The sequence below is a fragment of the Parambassis ranga genome, chromosome 2, assembly GCF_900634625.1.
Source record: "Parambassis ranga chromosome 2, fParRan2.1, whole genome shotgun sequence".
NCBI lineage: Eukaryota > Metazoa > Chordata > Actinopteri > Ambassidae > Parambassis > Parambassis ranga.
The window spans coordinates 30,070,881-30,098,594 of record NC_041023.1 but is presented as its reverse complement, the minus strand read 5'-3'; the positions used below and the strand labels follow the sequence as shown (position 1 = coordinate 30,098,594).

At 41.2% G+C, this 27,714-nt stretch overlaps 1 protein-coding gene across 2 annotated transcripts in view; it reads left to right on the top strand.

Annotated features, from left to right (window-relative positions):
• The window catches only part of plxna4 (plexin A4), a 193,925-nt gene that overhangs the window by 17,116 nt on the left and 149,095 nt on the right, over positions 1-27,714 (top strand). For both annotated transcript variants that reach the window (XM_028432887.1, XM_028432876.1), the window contains exons 2-3: positions 4,321-5,669; positions 15,335-15,517. In XM_028432887.1, the coding sequence (XP_028288688.1) occupies positions 4,425-5,669; positions 15,335-15,517 (1,428 nt within the window). In that variant the 5' untranslated portion in view covers positions 4,321-4,424. The remainder of the gene's footprint in view (positions 1-4,320; positions 5,670-15,334; positions 15,518-27,714) is intronic.

The following is a 27,714-nucleotide window of genomic DNA, read 5'->3' as shown; positions in this document are numbered from 1 at the left end:
AAATTATATGTTAAAGTGCCGACATGGGCTATTAGATAACTTTGCCTCCTGAAACAAAGACTGATTGCTGGTATGACACTGACACATCTGCTGTATATTTGTACCAGTCATAGGCAACACAAAAGGCCAACCTTTGTTTGTCTCAAATTTGGTTTTATACCTGGTGAGCAGATGTGTGTTTGTAGTGTTTGTGTGTATTTTATGCGAAAGTGTCAAGTGTATGTCTTGCTGTCTTGTGGTCTGGAGGCTGGTGTGTGTGCGTGTGTATACACATTCATTTTGTGATTGTGATTATGCTGGGTGAGTGCAGGGACACTGTATTTTCCTCCAGGCCCAGTGTGTGTCTGCAATGCAGAGTGACGCTTATTCCCCTGATCAGTGCCAGACCTCAGCAGGGGAGAGGGGTGGGTTGAGTTTTGGAGGGAAGTGGGCTGTGGGGGGGAGTTACAGTCAGTACAACCACTGATCTGGGACACACATCTTTGTCTGCTAGTCTTCTTTCTTTATCTGCCTCTGTTTTCCCTGTTTTTCTTCGGCTCCCTTGCTTACTGGGTTTCATGCCTGCTACTAGTGTTCTTCCTTACTCTGCTGCTACAGTGTCACATAACAAAACCAGGACCCACGGTGTCCCATAATTAAAATTTGTGGATGCCACTGCCAGAGCATCACCACTGAGCAGACAAGCAGTGGGTCATGAGACGACGTAACCAAGCCTGCAAGCAGATGGCAGCAGTTTAGTGGTCTAACAACAGTAGGTTGTATAGCCCAACATCTTGACCCTTGCCAGTTGATATCTCAACAACCAGAAAGATGCTGACTGATAATACACAGAATGAATGAGTGGTGGTGGACTGAGCAGTGTCTGACAGTGCCACTCCCTGTGGGGCTGCAGAAAGACCAAAAACAGGACCATAGGCCCTATGAAAACAGAAAAACAAAATGTGTGAGCATCCATGTACAATCTGTAATAGGCCAACCCTAATAAAACCTTCAAATTTCAAACCCCCCTTATGGCAGGAGCAAGACCATTCATTTAGTTCTTTACTTTACTTGTATGCCAGTCATTCACATCCTCTGAACGTGTGACGCTTTTTTTTTTGTTTTTTACCCCACTTCTTACTTACTCATAATCTCCTAATCCCATTTGTCTCATAGTATGTTCTTCAATGTTATTTTTGAACATTTTACACTGTGAGAAGTTAAGCTGTTTACCAAAGACTTTGACAGTTTTCTTCATTTTCCAGTCACTTCTTCAGCGTAAAAGCCTTCCTTCTGTCAGGCTGTAAATAGTAAGAAAATATTTCGTCGAGGCTTGCTTTTTTGTCCTATCTCCCCCAATTGTCATGTCTGGCCTGGTCTCTCCATTACACAATCATTGCCAAAGCAAAATGGGTCCTGTCATGTCCATAATAGCTTTGCCTAATATTGTTGTACCCTAAAATTAGTTTGCAGCATCAAAATGCCTTTCATGAAACAGGGCAATTTATACTAGTTGATCTCTGATCTTAACTGGTTGTTTGTGTCTTGTCTGAGGTTTTGTGCAGTATTTCCAACAAAATGTGTGCAAGTATGTACCTCCTCTCCTCTCCTCTCCTCTCCTCTCCTCTCCTCTCCTCTCCTCTCCTCTCAGTGACACAATTATTTAGCAAAGTCACACATATGTAAATATAAATAACATTTATTTTTTCCATTTACTCTGTAGTTTTGGTGTTATCACATGATGCCTTGGCTTGTTATTGATAGCTTTTAGGGAAACACAAAAAACAGCCCAATTATTTTGTAAACACTGAGCTCAAGCTCAGTTTGAGTTCTACAGATGCATTTCCACACAGACGCATACATGCTGTGGTGTTTTTGCCCACAGTTCCAGTGATCCTGGAAGTGTGTTTTGGGGAAGGTGTGGTGCTAATCCTGAATTCATTAGCACTCCTTGATGCTTTTGGGGCTTTAACTTTATTGTGTATGTATTATACACTACGTTTTATAATGTGTCTGACTGCAAACCAGTAGCCAACTACATACTCAAGTCTTCATTCCTTTTCAATCCTTTATCTGCATACTGGCAAATCTGATGTAACATCTTTACATGGGCAAAGCAAGCCAAATACATTTTGATATTTTTTTAAGTTTTTTTTTTTACCACCATGCAGTATTTTCTCAGGTGGACAGGTGGAGGTGAAGGTGACATAACAGTGTCTCCCACTGTCTCTCACTACGTCTCACACCCCCCCCCCCCCCCTCTTTTCGATCTCCTTCCTCTCTGTCTTTTGTCATATTTATAACTGCTGAATAAACTTGTCTGGGAATTTTCAGAGGAACACTTTGTTATGGCTGTTCCCTCCTGCTAGGTAAATGAGAGGTGGGAGCTCCAGTGTGAGATTAATACGCAGCTCCCCTTTTTATTTTTAGAGGAACATTATGGTCTCACTGCCCTGTCATCACTCCTCATGTAGCAGCAGCTTCTACTCGCTCCTTTGTCTAAACCTCGTTCTGTCTCTTAGAGTCTTTCCTACGCTTACTCTCTCTTTAGTGGGCGGACGCTATGGAAACCTTCCAGGTCAATTGTCTTGCAGCAAATACCAATTTGAGAAAAATGTTTTTCTTTGTTTTTGCTTAAACTAGCATGTGTGTTATATTTGAGGTTTTCTCTCTTCATGTAAATTTAGGCAGGTGTATTTTCAGAGATTTGAAGTCTTTGTTTCTGACTTTATCCTCTTGCCTTGTGCCTTTGTCATAGTTATGGTAATCATTGCTCTGTGCAGATATATCTGAAAATATGTCACCTATCTTTGTATCAGTTTTTATCCCTCTCATCATCGTCTCTGGACCTCTTATCATGTTGAAAGGCTGCATGCTCTGCTCTTCCTCTCTCTCTCTCCCTCTCTCTCTCTCTCTCTGTTTGAGGAGATAGGGGGGAGATTGGTAAGATTGCAGTGAAGTTGCGTGTGACACCAGCCCAACTTGTGATTGCTTGAATGTGAACATGTGATGTAATCTGTGGCTGGATAATATTTGGTTTCACTACCAAGTGTGCAAGCATTACGAGTTATCATATACTATATTAAACTGCTCAAAATAAAAAAACAACAGGTTTATGAGTCGAATATGGATCAAATTATGGATCAAATTTGGGAAAAGTGAACATTTACAGCTTTCACCAAAATGTTTTGGTTGTGCCATGCCATTTAATTTTATCTATCCAAAGTGTTGTTAGGAAACATTTTACAATTTGCTTTCTTGCTCTTTCTCACACACTCTGCTATAAGGTGAATTTGTAATCGTGCTACTTTTTCACTATTTAGGTTGACACCTCCAGAAAAATGTGGGGTTGCAGGGCATGTGGTAATTTAAAAGTTTGTTTGTTAATGTAACACCTGTATATGACCCAGGTGTATAGCACTAATCAAAATATCCACCGGAGAGGTGTAATGAGCAGAGAACTGACACAGGGGACCACCACTTACACAGGAAAATGATGTGATTTCCTCTTCTGCCTATGCTTGTGTGTGTCCTATACTGTGAGCCTGGTGCTTTAATAGTAAAGACATAACAGTTGTACTCATGACATACAACCCTTTTATTATTGGTATCTTTTCAAATAGTGTGGATGTGTTTGTTATGCAGTGTGTGTGATGCTGAGACTGCAAATGACCAGAGGACCATAGGGAAGCTTATTTCTGCAACCACTTGCATTTCTTCCCTAATTGTTCCTCTTTTGTCCATAAACCTCCTCCTTGTGTGTGTGTGTGTGTGTGTGTGTGTGTGTGTGTGTGTGTAGGTATGTTAAAGAAGAAGGTCCTTTTCTCTCTGCTAGCAGTGTCAGCAGGTGAGCTGCCCTATTGGGAGTAAAGAGAGAAATCGCCAAAGCATGCAAATTGCTACTCCAAGGGGAGAATCAATTAGGTATATAGTGGTTGGAGCAGAAAGGCAAGGAGGGGTGGAGAGGGGCAGGGGTCCATGCAGAGAGGTGGTGCAGAGCCATGCTGATCGCCTCCTCTGAGACAATGCATTACTCCTCCTCTTCTGCCCACTTTCTGATCCTTCTGGCTAGAGCTCTCTGCACACTGTCTTTTTAAAGCTACTGTACTTTTTTTGTCTAGCCCATTTCTCCTCTAATTATAGATGCTCTTGAGTCTCAAATGTATGGCCTGTTCACCTGTTTTACTGATTAAGATTTTTAGTTGAATCTATGCCAGACAAAAATTAGATTGCATATCACATATTATAGTCTTTATACACACATTGTATGTATATCAACACCCTGTGACAGCTGTCTTGAATGTAGTGGTTTTAATTGTCTATTTTTGCTTCCCTCTTTAGGAAAATAATGTCCTTCATCTCAAGAGAGGCTTGATCGTGACTGGCCGACAGTACTGGGCTGTGCCTGTGTCCCTCTCCTCACCAGTCCCATCCTAAGCACAGCCATGACGTCCCTCACCAGAATACGGACCTATTTTTTTGTATGCTGCTTCCTGTCTAGTCTGGTGCTTCCTGTGACATCGCAAACAGTGGTGCAAGCACCACAGTCTCACAGTGCTGGCTCCCAAGTGATCACAGCGTTACTGCAGGAGGAGGAGTATGCATCATTTCATGCTGAAAACCCTGAGTGGACATTTAACCATTTGGCGGTGGACTATCGCAATGGCAATGTTTATTTAGGGGCAGTCAATCGCATATACAAATTGTCCCCGGACTTGGATGTCCAGGTGTCCCATGAGACTGGCCCTGATGAAGACAACCGCAAGTGCTACCCACCACGTATTGTCCAGCCATGCAGTGAACCACTGACACTCACCAACAATGTCAACAAGATGCTCCTGATGGACTATAGGGAGAACCGGTTGCTGGCTTGTGGCAGCCTTTACCAGGGCATCTGTAAACTGCTTCGTCTAGATGACCTCTTCAAACTAGGAGAGCCCTTCCACAAGAAGGAGCACTATCTCTCTGGTGTTAATGAGAGTGGCTCTGTGTTTGGTGTCATTGTTTCTTATGGCAATGCCTCTCCAGACATGCTCTTTGTAGCCACTGCAGTGGATGGGAAGCCTGAGTACTTCCCCACCATATCTAGCAGAAAGTTGGCCAGAAACTCTGAGGAGGACAGTATGTTTGCCTATGTCTTCCATGATGAGTTTGTGGCCTCCATGATTAAAATCCCTTCAGATACCTTCACTGTCATCCCAGACTTTGACATTTACTACATTTATGGCTTTGCCAGTGGGAACTTTGTCTACTTCCTGACGTTGCAGCCTGAAATGGGCGGTGGACCGACCACCGGATCCTCCTCCACTGGTCGGGAACAGGTCTACACTTCCAAGATAGTGCGCCTGTGCAAGGCGGACACTGCATTCAACTCCTATGTGGAGGTGCCTATTGGATGCATTAGTGGCAACGTGGAGTACCGATTACTTGAGGCTGCATACCTGTCCAAAGCTGGTGCTATCCTGGCACGTTCTTTAGATGTGGCACCGGACGACGATGTGCTGTTTGCAGTCTTCTCAAAAGGCCAGAAGAGACGACCGCGGCAGGCCTCGCAGGACTCTGCACTGTGTGTTTTCTCCCTGCGGAAGATCAATGAGAAAATCAAGGAAAGGCTGCAGTCCTGCTACAAGGGAGAAGGCACTCTGGACCTGGCCTGGCTCAAAGTCAAAGATATTCCCTGCAGCAGTGCGGTGAGTACAGATATAGTACACAGTGCACCAATTTAATGGCAGCACTACTGAAGTACGAAAACAATCACGATTTTCATGAGCACCGAAAACCCCTGTCCTTAAAGTTGCAGTGGAGACTGACAGTACTGTAAGAGATTTAATATTCCACACATACCGCACTCACACAAGTACACACTGTGTGTGTAATGCATACTGCTGTGCTCCCCTCTGTAACAATAGTATTCTCAGCTTTCAGTCAAAAGTAGAAATGATAGGATTTGGGGATAAATCTGTTTTAAGAACACATCACTGATAGTTTCTTGTCCTAACAATGATTTCTAATTGAAGGACATAACAGGTATAAGTCTTGGGAGTAAAATTAGTTTTGAAAGCTCTCTTCCATTTTACTATAATGAGCTTGGATGCACTGCGGGAGGGCTTCTCTAACACTGTGTTGTTGGGTGGGTTCATGCTCCATCCCATTACGATGAGATGTTAACCATCCACTGCCTCTTTTAATCCGCTCACCCTTTAAACAATGCAGCTGAATGCTCAGCCAAATTACCATAATTCCATTCTCCATAACAGCATTACGAATTCAGTGATTCAGTTCATTTGATTTCTCACTTTGCGCCCATAAAAAACAAGGTTAAATTGGGTGTTACATGTTTGGACCACCTTCACAAGCAGCCGCAGCTGATTCGTGCATTTCCATTTCTTGATCTCATATTATATCATTAATAAATACTGTGAACCCGAAGAAATAGAAAATTACATCAATCAGACTACATTTGTAAATTGCCATTTTCCTGTACTAGGCAAGCATGAGTAAATAAATCTCTTGAGACTTCTGAGTGAAGATAATAGGTTAGGACTGCGCCACACAGTAGATGATTTTCAGTGTATATATCAATCAAAGGTTTACTGTTACTGCCTAAAATGGTACCTTTTTAGGATGTTTCCTATTTATTAACCAAGATAAATTAATTTTTTTTGTTTTTACCAAAACAAATAATAATCAATAATTTAACCTCCTCACTAAGGCTATGCATCTTTATGATCAAAGCTAAGGATAGCTATATAAAATAGGAATTTATACAGCTTCAGATACTTTTACTATTTGATGACTTTGTCATGGTTGTATTTCCGGAACATAAATGTTATCCTCTGCCAAGAGCATATTGTTCTGACTTTAGTTGTGCACTGTGACGAGACATTATGAAGTTGACCCTCTCTTGTGCTTGGTTCTGGAATCGCTGTGTTTATCTATTAATCCGTCTCTGGCACAGCACACGTGCCAGGGCGCCTTTGTCTGCTGCTTGAGGGCCTGATAAATCATGCCTGGGGTGGAGCTGTCAGCAGGGAAAGGAAGTGTGAGGGAGCACACAGGGGTTAGCGCTGAGGAATGATGCCATTTCAGCATGCGCCACCGCCAGCGCATAAATTAGACCCTGCTGAACAAGTGACGGTGGACTCTGCAGGAGATAGATGAGTTCTGACACACACACACACACACAGAGGCAGGCACGCACACATGCCATCACACTTGTAAGTGTGGCTACTGCAGAAATGGGCATGGTGACTTTTAAACACTAAAATCTATCTCAGATAGAGTGGAAGTGGTCCTGCTGTCGCTGTCATCTTTGAAAGCATGTACACACGACATACTGATGAATCAGATGTTTGAAGGCCATCATTGTATATTGGTAAATATGTTCTTCCTGTAAGTTTTTTCTACACTGACTTGTCAGCAAAGCCAACCCAACTCACCTGACGTGTGTGCCTGTGATGGATGGTTGTCTTTTAAACGTCCCTGGTTGATTTTTATGAATCGTTGGTTCTTTTAGATTAATTCCGGCTGCTTTAAATGATGCATGACACGGAGCGCTGTGTGTCAGATATCATCAAAAAATAGTTCAAACTCATCTTCCCCAATATGTGGTTCTCTGGGGTGTACAGTAGAGCAACTACACATAAGCCTCTACATACATCCTTACAGTAAACATACCAAACCCTTGGGAATTATGGACTTTTTGGGTTCCTGTACTTAGAACATTCTCTAATTGAAAAGCCACATAACCACATAAATATCAAAAATCTACTTATTCTATTACCCTCTGTAACAGATGTCTTACACAAGCTCACCCTCCCTTCTGGGGAGAAAATAATCTTAAAAGACTTGAGAGAGATTAATTATTTTTTGATAAAATATGAGATTATGGCTGCACTATGAAGTCACTGTGTGACTTCATAGTGCAGCTTTATTTATGTACAGTACAATATTTCCCCAGTATTAGTGTCAGGGGACTTTATTTAACTCAGCTGCAAAGGTAATGTAGACAGGACAGGGTTCAACTCTCTTTGGCCTTTATTGTTTTCTGCACTTTACAATTTATTAGTTATTTGAATGTTTTTCATTCAAAGAAGTATTATGTATAGACAGGCAGTTTATGCAGATGGCTTTTCAAATAATTCAGTTACCCATTAATATAAACTAAACTTTAGTTCAAGACTAACAGTTAAAACATTTTTTTTCTGACTGTCTGACCTATACCTTTTAGAGACCATTATCTGCTTTTCTATAGTCTTTCTAAACCAGCTACAAATCCATGGATAAAATATAATGATTACATTTTTTTAACTGTTGAGCTGCATATCACCATATTGGTGGTTAGTATTCGGAGGAACTTAGATGAGAAGGAGCCTTGTACAAAGGCCATGCCCCTTCATCTTGCCCTCTTCATCACTCAGTGTCTTCCTCTCTCTAACACACTATGTTCTGTCTTTCTCACTTTCTCTTACACTTTTTTTTTCCTAGAGTCTTTCAAATGCTGTCGTATTTCGAACATGATGTGTTTTTCCTCCAATTAGGGAGAGGAAGAACAGCCCCTAGGCTCATTAGTGTAGTCTGGCTGTATGGACTAACGTGAAGACACACAGGCACACTCACTTTTGATATAGATGAAACACATTCAGACCCAGTGTGGATAGACCTAACCACTCTGTTTCTGCCAGAAGAGATGAACGACAGCCAAATCCACAGTACCAAGTTACTACTATATAGGGGCCCTTAGTATACTGTGGCATCCTTGTATGACATTGTATGTAATCAAGAATAAAAAATAAATAAAAGTAATATTATTGTTGATTGCATTCAACAAAGCCTATTTGTATTTTGTTATTTCAGTGTTGTGGAATGATGTTGTGGATGTGCAGAGACACAGTGCATCATTTACAGGGTCATAAAAAAACACTTTCTCTCGTCAGACCTTTGATGCTTTGCACCATGTTTAAGAGGCTCTCGGTTGTCATTGATGCAGTGAGGGTGAAGTGGAGATGAATAAAAGGAAGGTACAGTAAGGGTGAGAGAGCAAGTCAGAGGATAGATGGGAAGAAAGAGTGCATCTGTGTGCAAGTGGGGAGGGGGTGCTTCCTCTTTCCCCCCAAATGGCCATGCTTGGCTGAGCCACATAATGCGTGCTCAACAGTATAAGTCTGCAAAGGGCCTGCATCCATAGATCATTGTGAAGTGGCATGTGACCTATAAAAAAAAAAAAAAAAAAAAAACGCTGCCTGTTCTCTACATGTTCACTGTGTCAGCAGAAAAAAACAGAACAACAAAACAGCGGGATTGCAATAAATTCACTCTCACCGCTCTCTTCTCTCTCATCCTTGATTCATTGCTTGCTTTCCTATGGCACTCTTTTCTCATTTTTTCCCGTCCTTCTCTTCATGGTCTCAAAATGCATGCCACTGTGACTTCTTCTCATTCTCTTTGAGCCTTGCCTGAGCACAGAGTGAAGCACGTGCTCCCATAATACCCCCAACCCCAAAACACGGATGAGAAAATTACAAGGTCGTCTGTAAGTCCATGACAGGCTACGGCCATCCCCTCATCCCTTCTGCTAATGATCATTAATTACATGTCATTAACTAACATGCCATGGGCTATTCTTTCACATTTGTCATGTGCTATCGACTTCACATTCTGTATTCACTCCAATTAATTAGATTATTCTACTCGGCCGCTGCTGTTTCTTTGAGTCTTTTTCTTGATCTCTCTCACAGTCCCCCAACACATGTGCTCTTCCTTTTCTTGTTTCATCCTTCACTTGAAAGAAACTGCAATATTACATTCTGTGTCACATACACACTCACTATGCTGACTTCTCATGTTGTTGACTTTTTTTCTTTTCTTCTGTTTTGTTCTGCGTTTAACCAACCTTTGAATGATGCTGTCAGCTTTGCTGGTCATCTTCATCCCTTCTCTTCCTGATTGTGGACCTTAATCAGTGGCTGACTGCTGCTGCTGCTGATGATGAGTCAGTCTAGGCCACATCCTCAGGAAGGGAAAGGCTAGTGGATTCATTAAGGACATCCAGACACCCCCCACCAACCACCTCTCCCCCTACTTCACCCCACTCCATCCACATTTCCGCTATCCTGCTTGCTGGCTGGCTCGCTAATTAAATCTCCATACATGATACCACTTGCTAAAGGTCAGAATCCATCACAATATCATTATTCTGTGATTAAACAAGTGTCTCTCGCTTCTTTTGGCATGCTGGTTGTCCTCTGCCTGAAAACACAGATTGAATTAGGAACCTTAATATCTTTGCCTTTTTTTCGTGTGTAGTATATGAAAACAATGTACACCTTTGCACATTACACCTGTTACCAAAATGAATCAAAATGTTTTGTTTTCTTTTTGCTGCAAGTGTCCCAGCAAATAAACACAACGTCACATAAATAAACACTAATTATTACTGCTATATTACAATTGCTTACTAATTATAATTGCTTTGAACTGCATATAGGTGCAACTGTGTGAACTTAATAAACAGTCTGTAGCTTATAATACATGCACGTTAATTTAGTTTTTTCAAGTTTTGTGTGCAAAATAATCTCCTTGCCATCATTATGGGGAAACAAACATAATGATTTTCTGCCAGTAGAGACTGGAGAGGAAAACATGGCTTTAGAAGTTATCTGAAACGTCTGTCTCCTCATGATATTTAGTTCACTTTCCAGCTCCCTAGTTTAATCTGTGAATTTCCTGTTTTCCCCCCACCTTTGCATCTCAATCTCTCTGACATTATACCTTCTCTCTCGTCTGGCTCTGCTTTAGTAATTTCTCAGTTTCATTCCAAAATTGTCATGCTGTGTTGTTAGTTCCTGATTTGATTGTTTTCCCTAACCAATATTTATTATCTGCTGTAGCTGCTCAGCTAACGGTTGGCAGGTGTGAGCATCCACAAACAGGAATTTATGAAATATCACAGGCTTATCAAAGCCTGCCTCCTCATATTGAAACCTGCCAACAGAACAACAAATACATGAACCTGTTTTCCAGGCATACCCTGTTAAGTGTATGTGTGTATATCTAATCTAATTTACTTAATATATGCAAATTTGCTGCATTTTTTAGCTCTGTTTAATATTAATACCCACAAACTCACAATCATTTCCCAATTTTCATTCTATAGGTGCACTGTTGTGCCAAATCTTCCTTGGGATGACATAACTGTCAGACACAGAGCCAACCCTGTGCATGTGCGTGCCTGCATTCTTTCTTTTTTCACTTCTAATCATTGTGACTGGTTTTCGAAACAATCCCCAAGGCGCTCTACAAAGGGGAAGTTAAATCTACTTGGTGACAGGTCTTGTAGTCCACAGCGACACTTCTGCATTCAGACTGAATTTTGAGCATGATTCAGTCAGACTGCTGCAAAAAAGTTCTCTTTTGGAATGCTCTACAGATTCCCCAAGCAGCTGCTTATACTCAGATACTGCACGTTTAATTTTGAGAACATTTGTAACTAACTAAAAATGTGTATTTATGGTTTGTTTCTGTCATTATCATTTTAGTGACTTTAAAAAACATCTATAAGTGCAATAAAGCACTGGAAGAGCATCTACAGGGGTGAAATAGGAAGGTGCCATAGATCAGTTGTTGAACAGACTGTGTCTCAGTAAACTCCCGCCCACAGCCACACAAACAAATGAAGGGTAGGGGTTCATTTAAACTTGCGGAATTATAGACTGAAGCTAAATAAAAATGGCATGAATGTGCCTTGTGTTTCTCCGAGCATTTTACCAGTGTAGGCAGATCAGAGCGAATGCTATGAAACATTTCACATCATTAGAGGAACATGTATTCTCCACTGCCCTGCTAAAGTTAGGTCACTCTGTAGGCTGCAAATTCTATATGATATATACGTTTGTAATGTCTACAGTGTAGCAAATTAATTGTAAATACTTAGTGATTTATAAAATCTTTAATGGATTAGGCCATTTTTAATTACCACCCAGTTGTTGAGAACTAAACATTCTCTTGTATACTTTTCTAGCTTGTATTTATAGGCACTATGTTTTACTTCAAGAACGAGTATTTTCGCTGCAGAAGTCCTGCTGACGGTGTTTTTTTGTAGCGAAATTGAATGTTGACATTATATTGTACAATGAACTTCAAACCCACTTAGTTATGACATAATTCTCTAGTGCCACCAATCATCCCGGCAGGTTAGTCATTTAGCACAGTAGGGCAAGAGGAAAATACTGGATGTCCAAGTGGCTTATTTCAAAGAGCAGCTGCTATGATACTTTTATTTCATTTGACTCCAGTCTTTGTATTTCCCTTGCACACCTCAATAAATGAAGTAAAACAAGGTAATAATAGTCAACAAATGTTGCTTAATAAATTTATACTGAAGATCAGAAGTAGCATACCAGCATGTATTGGTATTGGTTTGAAAATATTCACATACTTCACAGTGATGGAAATGAGAGGAATGTTAGAAATGCGAGAACACGGTCTCTTCGGTTCGGCAGTGACTTGAAGTGAAATGTTTCTGTGGTTTAACGTGTGTCGTTAACTTTGTGAACTTGCAGCCAATGCAGTGGTCCCTCACAACAGTGCAAGCCCAGATTAGGCCATACATCAGAGAACGTTGGAGAGCGGATCTCTTTCAATCCCCTACTAATCGCATTGAGCAACTCTCTCGCGCGCACCCACTGCCCCCTCTCTTTTTCACCACTCTGTATCTGCTGATCCCTCTGCACAGTCCAGAAGAGAGCTCTCTTTGTGCTGGTGCTGGCAGGCAGACAGAAGCAGAGAGATGGATACGGCTGAGAGTGACCTGATTCTGCCTCTGTGCCTGGCCTCTGTCCAAATACAGAGACTCTGCTCTCCTGTCCCTCCGTCTTCAGGGAGGAACCCTCCATCTTTCTCCTCTGTTGCTATACGCTGCGGGACGCTAGCTGAAATACCTGCCAGGCTTGAGTAAGAAATGAGTTTCTGTTTGTAGTTCCAACTCATTTGGGTGGCTAATCTGCTATTAATCATGTAGTTTACACCTTTTTAGATGTATATAGCTAATTTCACCCGTTTGTGTCTAAACTGGTTCAAATATTGTATGTGCAACATCCAGGGATGGAGAGTTTATAGGCAGAGAGTCTCCTTCACTTTTCTCCTCTCATTTAATTTGAATGCAGTAATGAGTTGGGGTTGTGAGAAAGACAAGGGGCATAACACATGATAGAAACAATGATAAGGTCTACATTGACATTATTTGGCATTCTGACTGGAGACGTTTTTGGTGGTGTAATGAAAATGTGTCTACCTTCTGAAAGTGTATTTCATTAGATTGCAAAACAGATTACAGAGATGGTGGTGATTGGCAACCAGCAGAAATAATACAGCATGTGTCATTGGCAAGAAAAGAGAAAACACATTTTCACACATCACGTGCACCCCCCTTTACTTACATAGACACAGAGACATGTTTTTCTTGTTAAATAAAACACATGCATTTTCAGAAACTGAATAAATAGGAGAGGAAATAGCAGAAACAGAAATAAAATATCCTCTTCCTGTTAACCTTTGAACCCAAACATGATGGGTATCCTTTGTAACTGATGGCAAAGTGAAGAGGGTGTTTTTCCTCAGTCACGTAAAGAAGGAATAAGAATAAATACATAGAAACTGAATTATTGATTGCTAGAGTATCTTAGTGTGAGGGGATGTGACCCTTTAAAGAGCGACCCTGATTGAAATGGGAGCAGCGATCACATGACAGAAGTACATTTTTGACAGAAACTCATTGTGTAAAAGATGGAAATTGGAAAGTGTCTGCATGACTGGTGTTTGTTGTGCTCAAATCTTTGTTTACTCTTTGTCATTGTAGTCTGCTTTGGTATATCTTCTCTCCCTTTTCCATGTTCTACTATTGAGTCTCATATGAGCCAAATGACATGATCTTCACCCAAATTTAAGTCAGTTCTGTTGATCAATAATGCCACTCCATATAACCCCATATAATGGCCTAAAGTCGTGGCCTAGACCAACCATGCTCCATTTGTTTAATGAAAGTAGATCCCATATGTTCTCTGTGGCTCTGTCTGAGGTTTCTGATAATGGTGATGATGATAATGGCCTACCTTTAGTGATATGTTGTGCAATGACAGAAGATTTGCAGAAAATCAGAGGGGTACACTGTTTTTTAGCTATAAATAAGTTTCATATGCTACAAATCCAAGAAATTTCAACACACTTTTTTTTATAAATTTTCCACATGTCCACCAGGTCAAAACTTCTTGTGCTATCAAAATACACCTTTTATAGAGTATGCATCCAGATATGGATGTAGACGGCAACTTGACAACTGTGAAGCAGTACCTGGTTGAATATTAGGATGTTTCTGCATATTCATTTGGCCCAGAAATATTGCATTTTGTTATTTAACTTCATTTCAAATTCAGTGTTTGGTTCATAATTGTCTGTTATCAGCTTGCACATACCCAATTATTGTTGCTCATAATGCTTTGTAAGGACATCATTTGAATATTCAAATGCATTTAGTAATGTCTTTTCATCGGCCCAATACAGTGAATTCATAACTCATGCCCACTATCTCATCTAATTTCTGTGCTTTTTTAGAGACTGTAAAGCCAGCGTCACCTGCCAAGGCATTTCTCCCCACAGCAACCCACTGCATTGCTAAGCTATTAATCAAGCAGTGCCTGCCTCAGTCCCAAACCAAGTGTTTCAAATCCATCCATGCTCCCAGAATAATGACCAATCCCCAGCGCCATTATTCTCTTATCAAAACCCATAAGTCATTCTGCCCACAGTGATTGGGAAGAATATACCCCAACAGGATTAAACTCATGCATGCAAATACAAAAAGCAGAGGCACAAGACATGAAGCACACCTATATGTATAAAATTACAAAAATCACAGCAGCATGTCCACACTGAAATCAAAATAGATGAACCTACATCTAGTTGTATTTCTGTCTGCTGTTTCCAGATGCATTGTGGTGATGGTGCAGCGTTCTCTTTTTTTTGTTTCACTTTGAATCACTTCACATTGAATTTCTTGCTGCACAGGCATCTCTGCAGTTGCTGTTGCATTGGGTGGACGGTGGGGAATTGCGCCTGACAGAGCAGCCTCTGGCGCTATTACAGAACTAGAGGCTGACTGCAGTCTTTTTCCATCTTCATCTTTTTCTTACTTGTTTCCGAATTTGTTATATCTTGCATGTAGAACAGTAGATGAACCAAATCATAAATGCTCATTGTTTTTGTCACACAAAATGTTTCATCTTTGTTGATCCCTAACTATCCCTGTTATAGAAATGCATCTTCCTTTTGTACTTAATTCCTGTTTACTTCTCCACTGCAGCTCTTGACCATCGATGATGACTTCTGTGGCCTCGACATGAATGCACCTTTGGGTGTGTCTGAGATGGTGCGCGGCAAGCCTCTCTTTTCTGATGCCGTCGACAAAATGGCCTCTGTCATCGCCTACGTCTACAAGAACCACTCTCTGGTCTTCGTAGGGACAAAAAGCGGAAAAGTTAAGAAGGTAAGGAGGGGAAATGCTGGTTGAAAAGCTAGCAAAGATGGTTAAACTGATGGAAGCAGAGATTCGGTTTCTCCCTGTCAGAATGTGTAGTAAGGGTTGGGAATTGGGGACTGCTGGATTGGAGGAAGGATAGTAGTAGTAAGGCAGATTGACTTTCAGACAAATCAGCTGAGTCGACTGTATTGCAGTAGGAAGAGGTGTGTGTGCGTACATGAAAAAAAGGGATACTGAAAAGAGGAAGAGTTCCTGTGGAGAGAAACTGAGCGAGTGTGTATGTGTGTGTTTTGAGAAAAAGGGATCAGGAGAGCCCCTAAGGGGGTTTTATTCCTACAGCCAAACCTATCTGGTATCTCTCAACATCCTCCTCACACACTGCACCATATATCACACATACACTCGTATACAGCCGGTATCAGGAGTATCCGCTGTACTTTTCCTTCACTTTGGACTGGTATAAAATCCCAAGCCCTGGGGGCAGATTGTAGCACACATCAGCATGTTGCAGAACTTGCTAGACAGCACAGATCAGCATGTTGCAGAATCGATTAGACAAACTTTTTTTATCTCTTCGTGAGGCAAAATTAATGGATCAGAATTAGGAAATATATGTCATTTATTGAGTACATACACATAATAGTTTATTGAATATGATTAGGATGTTGTTTGAGTCAGGTCATGGTTGTATAGTAATATACATACAAACAGAAATGGCCTGTAATGACTCTGAAGCCTTTGGAAACCTGTGAAATTCTTTTTTTCCTGCAGGGAGTGTTCCCCTTTGCATTTGCGGACATCTTTGACCATAACTGTGTGTCGTGAAAAGCATGTCACACTCTGTGTGACAGCAGAGCGCTTGGCTAAACAAGATTTGTCCCCTCAGGGTTAAACAGCACTGGATAAGCTGGGTTTTGGTGTGTCTGGCTTCCACCTCAGACTTCCCTCATGCCCCTGTGCCCTCCTGTGTGTGGCAGCTCTTTTCAGAGCTAATGGGATGATGCACTGCTGCTAGGTGTGATAGAGCATGGTAGCTTCTGTACTTTTACCCTCCTTTCTCACACAAGCACACACATAGGGCCATGGTTGAGACTAATTCTGGGGCGGTCGGCAGAGGGAAGTAAGTTGAGCTGCAGGGGGGAGATTGGACAGAGTTCAGAGTCAGAAATGAATGTTATTTAGTAAGAAGGTAGGAACAGTCTGTTGAGGGTATAGGGCAGGGGTCTCAAAGTCAAATTACCCGGGGGGCCGCTGGGGGTATAGTCTGGGTGAGGCTGGGCCGCATTAAGGCCACATTAAAAAAAAAAGGGTTTCAAATATTCCAAAAAAGTACAACTGGTCCAATCGTCTCAATCTTTATTAATAACAGGTCAGAATAGGGATGCAAATTATTGATTAATTCAATAATCGTTAGTTGAATGACAATCGAATATCGATCGAATTGATAAGAGGTGATTTTTCTGGGCCTGAATTTCCCTCAGTTTCACTAAGACTAAAATCTAAACATTGTTTACTAAATAAACTGCATGTCATATTTGTTAATGAGTGATTTGCTGTACCATTGGGGATACAGTACAGACAATGACATTTATGTAGGCTAGTATAACAAAATCTATTGTAAATAGAAATTAAATAAAATATGTCCAGCTGCTTTAACATGAAAATAAGTTGTTCACTGCAGCAGAACGGAGGCTGGCACTCCTCAAAAAAAATTCAAACTAAATATCAGAGAAATACTGGCGGGGCAAATAATAAAAATAAAATGCACAGGACAAGCCTCAGTAAATAAGTGCGTGTGAGAAAAATGTGCGGGCCGCACTAACACTAAACTTTGATGTCAAGTGGGGGGCCACAAAATATCGGGAATGGTGAAAATTCAAGCAGAATATGTGAAGAGGCCAGAATAAGCAGCCCTTTTTTCTGCTATACATGCTTTGAGTGTTGGGTTTTACATTGTTGTTCTTAATTACTGGTTAATTACTCCTATTTGTTGTTGCTTTGTTCCTCCTGATGACAAAATGGTTGAGGTAGTGATTTGCCATGCGGTAACCCTAGGTGCCAACAGATGTTTCTTTTGGGAAAGGTGTAATCATATTTAATACCTACTGCTCATCTGTAATGATAAGTGTGAGTTAGAAATCTGAAATGTGGTAGCCTTGAGTGTTAAAAGCTTTATGGGCTTTTCAGGGATTTCCAAATAGTGCTTTTAGTGCTTTCACATCACAAAAACCAGAAACCATTTACATCTACGTGTTTCTCAAAGCATCCCTCCCAAATAACATATTCACTGTAAAATATAATTTGTTCAGTATAACTTCATCTTTCATCTTAGAAATATTGAGTAAAATCATTTTTAGTCATAATTCACTACTTTAAGTTTAGGAAAAGATCACAGTTGTGTTAAAAGTGATCCTTTTACATGGTACATGACCCTGGTGACAACGCCCACCACATTTTATTTTTTTATTTTTTTATTTTCTGGTGAGGTGAGGAGAATTTCATGTACGGTAAGTAAAAGCTTCAAGATTGTTGTGGCATTGTTTTTTGTTCTCAATATGAATGAATATCAGCTTTTGTACATATGGTAATCTATAGTCGGGCAAAGAACCCTCACACTCAAAGGTGATCAATATTCTGTGTCAACACAGCAGCCCCATTACAACCCCATCCTCCCCTCCCATGTACATACTTCCCCTTCCCTGTCATTAACTGTATACCATTAGATGACATCACAGGCAATAACAGACAACAACAAGACAATAAAAAGTCTGAGCTTCAGTCCACCTCCTTCATCAGTGACTTTATAACCCCTCGACTAATGGATGTTGATTTATACGCAGTCCTCCACCTTATTTGTTCCATCCCTCAACCCCCCCCCCCCCCATCCGCTTTCTTTCTCTCAGATCTTCTCACGCATGCTGTCTTTCACTGTTATTTCATCAGTATTATTTATGATCTTGTGACTAACACACTGCCCTGAATAAATATAAGCATTACGGTAAAAAAAGAGGGGATGGACTTTAATGGAGTGGTGTTTGGGGGTAGTTGAATGTTAGTGTTTACAGGCCCACGTTTATGACATCATGAAGTTGAGCAGAGTAGGAAGCTGAGTGAATTAAATTCAATTTGCTTGTGAAAGAGGTTAATGTAATGGGGGTTAGAGTAAAATGTTGCTAGTATAATGGAGGGTCTGTATATCAGAATACAGGATTGTGCCATGTGTGTACTCAATGGGACTGATGCTAACAAAATCTGTTCTCAATAGGGTTATGCACATTTGATACTAGTACCTGTAATTCATTACAGGTCATGCAAAAATATTTGCAGAATTGCTAAATGGATTTTAATTAACTTTTTATTGCAAAACAGTCATTCACTGACATGCCTACTCTTGTTGTATGTCTCTCATGATGATTCTTATTTGTGTGTCTAATTGTACTGCCCTCCTTTGTATAGAAGAGACATCTCTGTGCCTTCTTCATTCTTAAATGAATAGAATATGTTCACCTCTCTATTTTTCTTGTGCTTCTTACCTCTTTCTCCTCTTATTGCTTTACTTCCCCTCCTTTTCTCCACCTCTGTTTGCCCTCTCCTCATAATTTCCCTCTTCCACTTCCCTTCATCTCTCTCCCACCCTCGATCTATCTGTCCATGGCTGAGTGGAGTTGCTGTGAAAGCTCTTTGATGGCTACCTCCTGCCACTGGAAGTGAATGGACCATATGGCTTCTGTCAGCCTGTCTGTCGGTCAGTTTGTGTGTTCGTTGGTCTGTGGCTTAAGGAGGAGATGGAGATGTGATGGAGATAAAAGGCTGGGGCTGGGTAAGGTTTAAACCTATTTACTGCAGGTCAGTACACAGCAGCAGGTCAAGGGGAAAGCCTTAACCCCCTGTTGGCTTTAGTTTAGTTTATGGTCATCTGGTCAAGCTACACATGGAAATGATAGATGCACATTGGTGGTGTAGAAACACCTGCCTGAAACTCGCCTGATAATTGCATGCATTGAGATAAGCATACATGCATGCATCAGTGAACACCCACACAACAGCCCACGCACACACACAAAGCTTGGCCAGGTATCTCCATGGGGCCATGGCTGGAGAGGTGGACTAAGGGGCAAGAGGGAGGTGTGGAAGTGGAGGGAAAAGAGAGGGAAGAGAAGAGATTGAGGGCCACCTGCAGAGGTGCTAATGCATCTCCCCTCTGTCCATCCCAAAGGGGGAGAAATTGGCGCTCAATACAATGAGCAGCTAACCTTGAACTTGACATAGACAGTGGCACAAAAATGAGCAAAGCAGAGCATGCAAAAGTAGTGAGGTTGCTCCAGATAAATGTGTTTCTGTGTCCTAGATATTACCAATTTATACAAAGCACTGCCAAAGGTGGTGTTTAAAAAATTAGACATGTGCGTGGTTCTTGGATTCTTCGTGGATAGCTTTTCCATGGAGTATTATTTTTTTCAGTATTTGGGCAAAGGTAAATGTTGTGTCAATCTCTGTGACACAGTTGTTGTGCTGAAACTTTTCAATCAGTTCTAGTCAGACTGAAAAAAGGGACAAATAGAAGCAAGTGGGGGGGGGGGGGGCATGAAAATAAGAGGGTAGAATGATAATGTAGATAAAGACAAAGATAAATGAATCTTGCACACTGTTGAAGAAGATTAGTGCTGTAGAGATACAGAGAGATCTGTCATTTAAGGTTGTCTGGAGAGATGGCATGAGGGAGAAACAGGTCAATTCCAACACTGAATGGTTAATGTTTGTTGTTGGGAAGGTAAAGGTCAAACTCTCACATTTGAGGCAACCTCTGTCAATTTCTGTTTCGTGCTCCGCACAGCCTCCCTTGACTTGACTGTCTCATTACCCCTCTCTTCAGCTATAGCAATCCCTTTTCCCCTTCACTCTGTCTGTGGCATCCTCTGTCTAATAAATGAACAGGGATTTTTTTTCTAACCGGCTTCTCTGTCAGCACAATAGATGATGTACAGATAGATGATTGTGTGCTGGTGTGAGAGCTTTTGCTTGAGAGTTATTTCTCTGGACCATCACCATATGTTTTGTGGGTTGATTGTGTCCTTGTTTTGCATGCTTGTGTGTGCTTGTCTCTGTGTCTGTGTGTATGATGGGTTGGTTAGCCCCAGATGCAGATTATTGAAATGGGTTTGAGCTGAGCCGTGGTCAGTGGAGCAGAGGATTAACTGCTTAAAGCTAATGATGAAATATGCTGCAGGACGGGCATGCATCATGTGCATGTGTGTGAGGACAGTGGTTTATGATTTGGACCTGCTCTCCACACTCGTTATGCTATAAACACAATTCTCTTCAACATAGGTGCACACACTCACACTGATATTATCACCCTGGCAAGATACCATTACAACCCCACCCAGTTGTCCATTCATTCCCGGCCAGTGGTTTAAACTGCTGCAGTATTCAGCCAGTATTCAGCCAGTATTCAGCCAGTATTCAGCCAGTATTCCCAGAATGTCAATGTTCCCCTACTGTTAAGTATTCCTCAGCTGTCTTGCTAGTTGCCTTGGCACTGTGTGTGTGCATGTGTGTGTTTTGTTGCTCCCACACCAGCTCGCGCTGCAGCACACACTAAAGAATCCTCAGATGTGAGTTGCCATGGCAGCACAGGCTGCTCCACGCGCACAGGATTGAATGTATAGAAAGCATCAGTGCAGGGATGACACATGTATTAGAGTTTATATTAGGATGTATTCAGTGTTTATTAATTCCCAGGAAAGCTCAGAGCATTACCCACACTATTATGTTGAGTGAACATTATGAGCTGATGATAGTGAGCTGCTGTTCGATGACAGATGATGTCCAGCTCACAGGTATAAGGCTGATTGAACACACAATATTAGAGTGTTGGTGTAGTGGTCTCGCTGTATTAACTGCTGTCAGTTACCCAGCTTTGCTCTGCTATTTGTTGTAGAGACTGAAAGATGTGTCAAGGGAAATCAGTGTATGGGAATCCCTCTGCAGCCTCTGTCACCCTCCTTCACCTATGCTTATTTTCTCAAAACTGTTATTGCTGCATTGTTCATCTGGTAAGTAGTGGAGCACACTGTTTGTTTATAGAGCCTAGATTTGTGGATTTGCTTGGTAATGTGCGTTTCATATTTGTATAGGAGTTGTTGTGTATATATTGATCATGATCATACAAAATCATGGGGGTTCATGACCATTAGCAGCCTGTGAAGAAGATCAGACGGGGGTGACTGCCTTGTGTGACACTGCAATGTCCTCTAGTAGTCATGCAGTGTAAATGCAGGCAGAATCCATATTGTATTTAGTAAGGGCAGTGAGAGGTATGGAGCTGCAGCAAAATGCAGGTTTTGGGTGGAAGAGAAAACTTAGATGAAGAGTGTTAGGTGAATGCATGATGGTGAGAGAGGAATAACAGATGGAGAGATGAGTAGCAAAACACAGTAGTAGAAATGGATGGATGCAGAGACGCAGACATAGACACATAAAAGAAAACAAGGAGCCACCAGGGATTGGTGTGTTTCTGCATAAGCAAACTGGTTGTTCACTTGAAATGGGGAAAGCAATCTCTCTGATTTAGACTCATGGCGCTCAGGTGAGCAGAGAGCAGCCTGACTCAACAGTTACACAAAGTGCCCTGATGTAGTGGGTGACATTGCTTGTACGTTCACCATGCTCGGCTGTCAACCTTCACATGTGTGTACGTGATCCAAAACAAAAATAGCTGCTCATGTTACTCGTGTCATTCAGGTGTGTATTTATAGATGCCATTGTTGTAGCTTGGTCTTACTCCTCCTTTCCAAGGTTCCTTTATAATTGATGAGCTGTCAGGGACTGAGCAGCACTGAGCACACATGCAGGCAAACACACAAACATATAACCAACCTTGGTAACCAGCTGCTTCACTGCACATTGACACCACCTCAGTGTAAGCACACTTGCACTAACTCAGTACTACTCGATTGCTCTAAGCTCCTGCAAAGCTGCAGTGCTTGTCACAAAGGAGTGCCTTCAGCAATGAACGGCCCATGCGGAGTTACACGCTGTTGTTTATTTTGGTCTAACTTGATGAGTTGCTACTACAGCTCGAAGTCATTAAACTACATTAAAATGTCAGCACAATGTTATACTGCTGGGTTATTTTTAACACTTTTCTAAGCTTTCTAACCCAGATCTTCTCTGAAATGAAAAGAGTGGTTGAACAGCCACAGGAAGGAAAGTTCAGCAGCGAGAGACTGATAGAGTGTAGAGGGCAAAATTGCAGAGCAGGAATAAAGGATGAAAGCTACAGAAATGGAGAGAATGTCGAGAAAGGGTAAAGTGAGAGGGTGAGAGTGATGAAATAGAGTTTGATGTTCATTTCACTCTTGTGAGTCTGCGCCTACTGAGAAGAGTACCAGTATGTGGCAGCATATTGAGCTGTAAGTGATTTGAGTGGCTATTCTCTGCAGTATGTCCGTGGATTGTTAATGCTTGAGCCAGCAGTGAAGTTGGAGAATAAAAATGGCAAACTTGAGCCTGATCCTTCGGTTTCCTGGCAGTTTGAACCTTAGCTGACTCTTGTGTTTTGCTGGCTCAGGGTTAAGATGAGGTTAGCTGCCAGGAAAGATAAGTTAAGATCTGGGGACATAAACGAACCACAGGGCTGCCAAGTAATCTGGAATCTGTGCTTTGATCACAGGTAAAATTTGTGTTGTGTCATTTTGAATCTCTTCAGCGGCTGGTGTATGACAAAGTCTTATGTGCTTGTACACATTTGCCTTTTTCTGGAGTAAAACACTGTAACCACCTTTTGGTAAATTGGGTTAATTCTAACAAATCGCACAAAGCTGTGACGCTTTGATGCATTCATCTTGCAATATTTGAACTTTTTTTAATGTAAATCTTTTGATCAGTACTTCTAACACAAGCAAATGCTAACAAACGTCGCAGAAAATTGTGAGTTAGCTTTGTCTGTCTTCTCTGTCTTAATTCAGCTATCCAGCTTATTTGTTTGTACCTCACACAATGCGATTCTGTTTCAGCTAAATTAACCCTTAATGAACTGCAAATAGATGGAAGCTGGAAAATAAATTCCAATAGGAAACCTGTAGGAACAACTGTCCTTTTATCTCTCCCCTCTCTTCTACTTCTTTCTGTATGTTTGTCAGTCATTGTGTTTGTCCGTCCTCCTACTTACCCCGCCCTCTTTTCCAATTAACATGGTGTTGTGTGGCTGTCCAGTGAGACAAGCTAGCAGCTTGTGTACCTTCCAAGCTGCTCAATTTAATTTTTTTTGCCAGGCAGGCATATCAGGAAGCAATTTATAGTAAGTCTTTGCATAAATCCTAAGTAACAATGACACTTTTAAGTTATATGTCATAGAGTTGGCTATCAGTTGACTCAAGATGAACAAAAATCTAATATAGACTAATCCTCGAAGATGTCACTGTGCTCATTATGACTTGTCAGTGGTATGGTAGTTTTGCCTATCCTAAGGATGATGACTAAATATTTTCTGCAGGCTTTAATGGGGAGGCTGATTGCCTTGCTCTGGTAAGCCAGTGCGATTATTATTTATTCAGTTTAAAACCGGTCCAGCCTTGTTACTATGGCTAAACCCAAATTGCGCCTAAAGTGTACTGCTGAAAGGCTTTTCATAGTTTTGACATCTGTACGCTTTGAGCATGAACAGTGGACACATTCCATTCACACAAGAGTCTACACAGTGATTTCTGAAGAGTTAAGAATTTCGTTTTAAAAATTGAATCCCATCTGTGGTTCTTTGTGCCTTTTAATAATGAAATAAAAAGGTGTGGATAATAGTGGCTTGACACATGAATTTTACAACACTGCCCTCCACATGACATAATAATTGCTCACCAAGGATTTCCTATGTTCATACTTATAAAACACTCCCTTCACAGTTTCTCTACCTCTCTACGAAAGCCTGTATGTCTTCAGGTAGTTAATTAGCATCTCTGTTAACATTCTTCATCCATATGATGCTTGTGTCAAGGAAGCAAATGGGTATGTAATTATGTCCAAGCTTTCGTTCAGTTCCGCTGATGGATCATTGGGTTAGGTAACCACAAAGAAACACTCCAAACATAGCTGTCTCTTGATACAGTCACACCTGCACATGCAGGGACTTCTTCTCATTTTAACAGTGGTTGAACAGAATCACCCTCTATGGCTGTGCTGTGCTTTTTTCCAGTGCATTGGAAGAAGCACTTAGCTTGGCATTAATTACTTTTGTGTAGCAGACTGTGAAGCCATGGGCTCTCCAATGCGTAATTAATGAGTCCTAAAGGTGGTTTATATTTATTTAAATAGCTCCAAAAAAGTTTACAGTAGCTGCACCCTAAGAAAATTAAAGTGTAGTAATTATCATTTCAATTTAGTTTCTTACATTGTTATTTGCCTGTGTGCCAAATCTTTGCACAGTGATAGTTAATTTATGCTCCAGCAGTAGAAAATCAATACAATGTCTAGCAACTAATCACACGGTGTGTTCCTGTATAGCTCAGTGGATGGATGGCTTGCAGTAATTCTGCCAGGGCCAGAGTGTAATTTCCCATCAGTGCCTCTGATACTACAAATTTATATTGTTATACTGTTTCTTTTTTATTTCACTTCACACAAACTTAAATCATTTTGTATGAAACAAATTGTCTGAAAAGTCACTGATAAATGACTGAAACAAATGCATTGTTTTCCCCATTCAGCACCTGTACTTCTAAAATAACACTTGCTCTGTGGATTCCTAGAAGCTACACATCCCTCTTGTTCTTTTTTTTCTTGCTTTTAAATCTCCATCCTTTTCTTTGTGATGTCCCTCACTTTCTCTCCCTGTCTGTGATTTATGGCTGAGCCTGTGCAGTTATAGAGGACACACCACTGCAGGTGAGCTTCCCTCTTCCTCTCTCACTGCTTCCTTTCTTTGCATGCCTGCAGCCAATCCGTGCACACCGTGGGTCTCTTGGGGTAACCAGTGCCCTCACACACCTTTTCCTTTCTTTTGCTTTCCCTCTCTCTCCGTCTCTGCAGTGAATACTTTGCCTCACAACTGGGTCATTCTCTCCTCCCTGCAGTACATGCTAGCAGGCAGCTAGGCAGACAGGTGAGGCTAGGGTAAGCTGTACTTCATAGCTTAGCTTAACTGCTAAGGAGCCTTCTAAGGCGGCAGATCCTCTGTACTGTCGAAGGGGTTCCGTTTGTGTGCATTTACGTAGGTGTAGTCCGACCTGGTGAGACTGCAGGTGCAAATTGTGTGCCATTAAGTAGGATATGTGAATAACATTGTTTTTCCCATGTGTTTGTGTGCATACGGGTGTATTCTGTTTGTTTCCAAGCATTTATTAGGCACCACATGTATTACATCTAATTCAATCTTTAGTTTGCTCTCACAGAAACTGTGTGTTATTGTTTGTTTACACATTTTCTTATATTGCATAGCTTTTCCTCCTACTTGGAAAAGAAGCACACATACAGGTTCTAATGTAGAAGCAGTGGTGTTAGTGAGTTGCGATTTAGATTACTCCGACTTACCCATTAAGCAGATGCAACTGTAAAAAGGGTCCCTGGGTTTGTCTGTCTAAAATTAAGACACTGAAGTGCACCAGCGGTATTGATGCCCCTTTATACCCTCAATAACAGGTGAGATGGAAGGTAGCAGGGACTAAGAGTATACAAATGAGATAGACAGAGAGGGAGAGAGGGTCTGGAAGATATATGAAAAAAGTGGCAAAAAGCACATAAACAGTGGGACAAATTAACATCTGTAATCTTGCACACATATCCTCGGTCCTCCCTTTGTGTCTCACCTTCTCTCATCACCCTTTCTTTTCCATTTCTCAACAAACCTTAATAAGTGGATTTTTTTCACAGCTACAGCAGCCTTCCCAAAGGCTTATGGGTCTGCAGTTAGAGACACTCCTTGTGTTTAAGGAAAAGGGCAAGAATTGGTGCAAAAAAATGTAAATTTAAAATGATACATTGTGGTTTAGTAAGTTTGGTGAAAATTAGTAGTTTTCACTTCAGATCCCATCTTGGAGTGCCATCTTCAGGTGTCTTTGGGGTCATTTAAAGTCTGGGCTTTGGCTTGCCTACTCCAGCACAGTCTGGCATGCCTGGATTATGTACACAATATACTAGTGAAAATAAAAACTGCAGGTCTCTGGGCATAAACCCCACTGTCTAGCCAATACATAGTTGAGTTTCAAACACAATGTAGTGTATATGATCTTCTGTCTATCTATACTACAGTATTACTATATACTATATACTATTATGTTTCTAAGGTTTACCACAGATGCAGTGCTGTAAAATATCCCCTTCCCAATACTGCCAACTCTGGACACACATATGTACACACACACTCACTGAAGTTGCCTGATGATTTTAGACAGGTTGTTTTAGAGTATCTGTGTCTCTCTCTCCAATGTCTCAATATATCTAACCTAATGTATCCCAAATGATCTGGTGGGAGAAGTTATTGTACAGTGAAATACTCTTTTGTGAGCAAATGGATAAAAAGCTTTGGGAATATCATGTGTTCCTCCCCTGTCTGTCAAAATATTGTCTGCCAGCATGACATCAGCCAGCACAACCTCCAGTCCAACCATTGCTCAGTGCTGTAATAGTCAAATATTTAGGTTAACCATTACTACAACAAACTGGAGCTGTGTAAGCTGAGAGATGTGTGTATTTGTGTGTATGCTTTAGTGTGTCCTTGTAGTACCTGCCTGAATCCTCTAAAAAGCCAGCAACGTGGATATTTGTTATCCCATTCTCCATGTCCTTGATTCCTGACACTTGAGCACCCTGGGAAATTTGACTTCCAAGGACATGCTGATGTGCACACCCCCCCAACCTTAACTCCCGTTTTTCTCTGTTTTTATTGTTGACTAAAACTCAGCACAGCATTTCATCTACTACACTCATCCCTGGAGATGGAGGCCTAGTTTTTGCTCCCCATATGTAATCAACCTCTCCCCTTTCATTAAAGCTAAGCCCTTAGTACAGAGAGGGAGAAAAACCTTAGTCACCAAATGTGCTGAATATCAAGCAGAGAAAGAGTCTGGGTAGAGGGAGAGGGAGTGAGAACCGCAGAAAGGCACATAAAGGGAGACTGGAGAAACTACATAATATTACAAAAATAGTCTCATTTTATCACCCCACCCATCATTTTATCTGCATTTTTGATTAAATCTGGGTCTGTGTTTGGC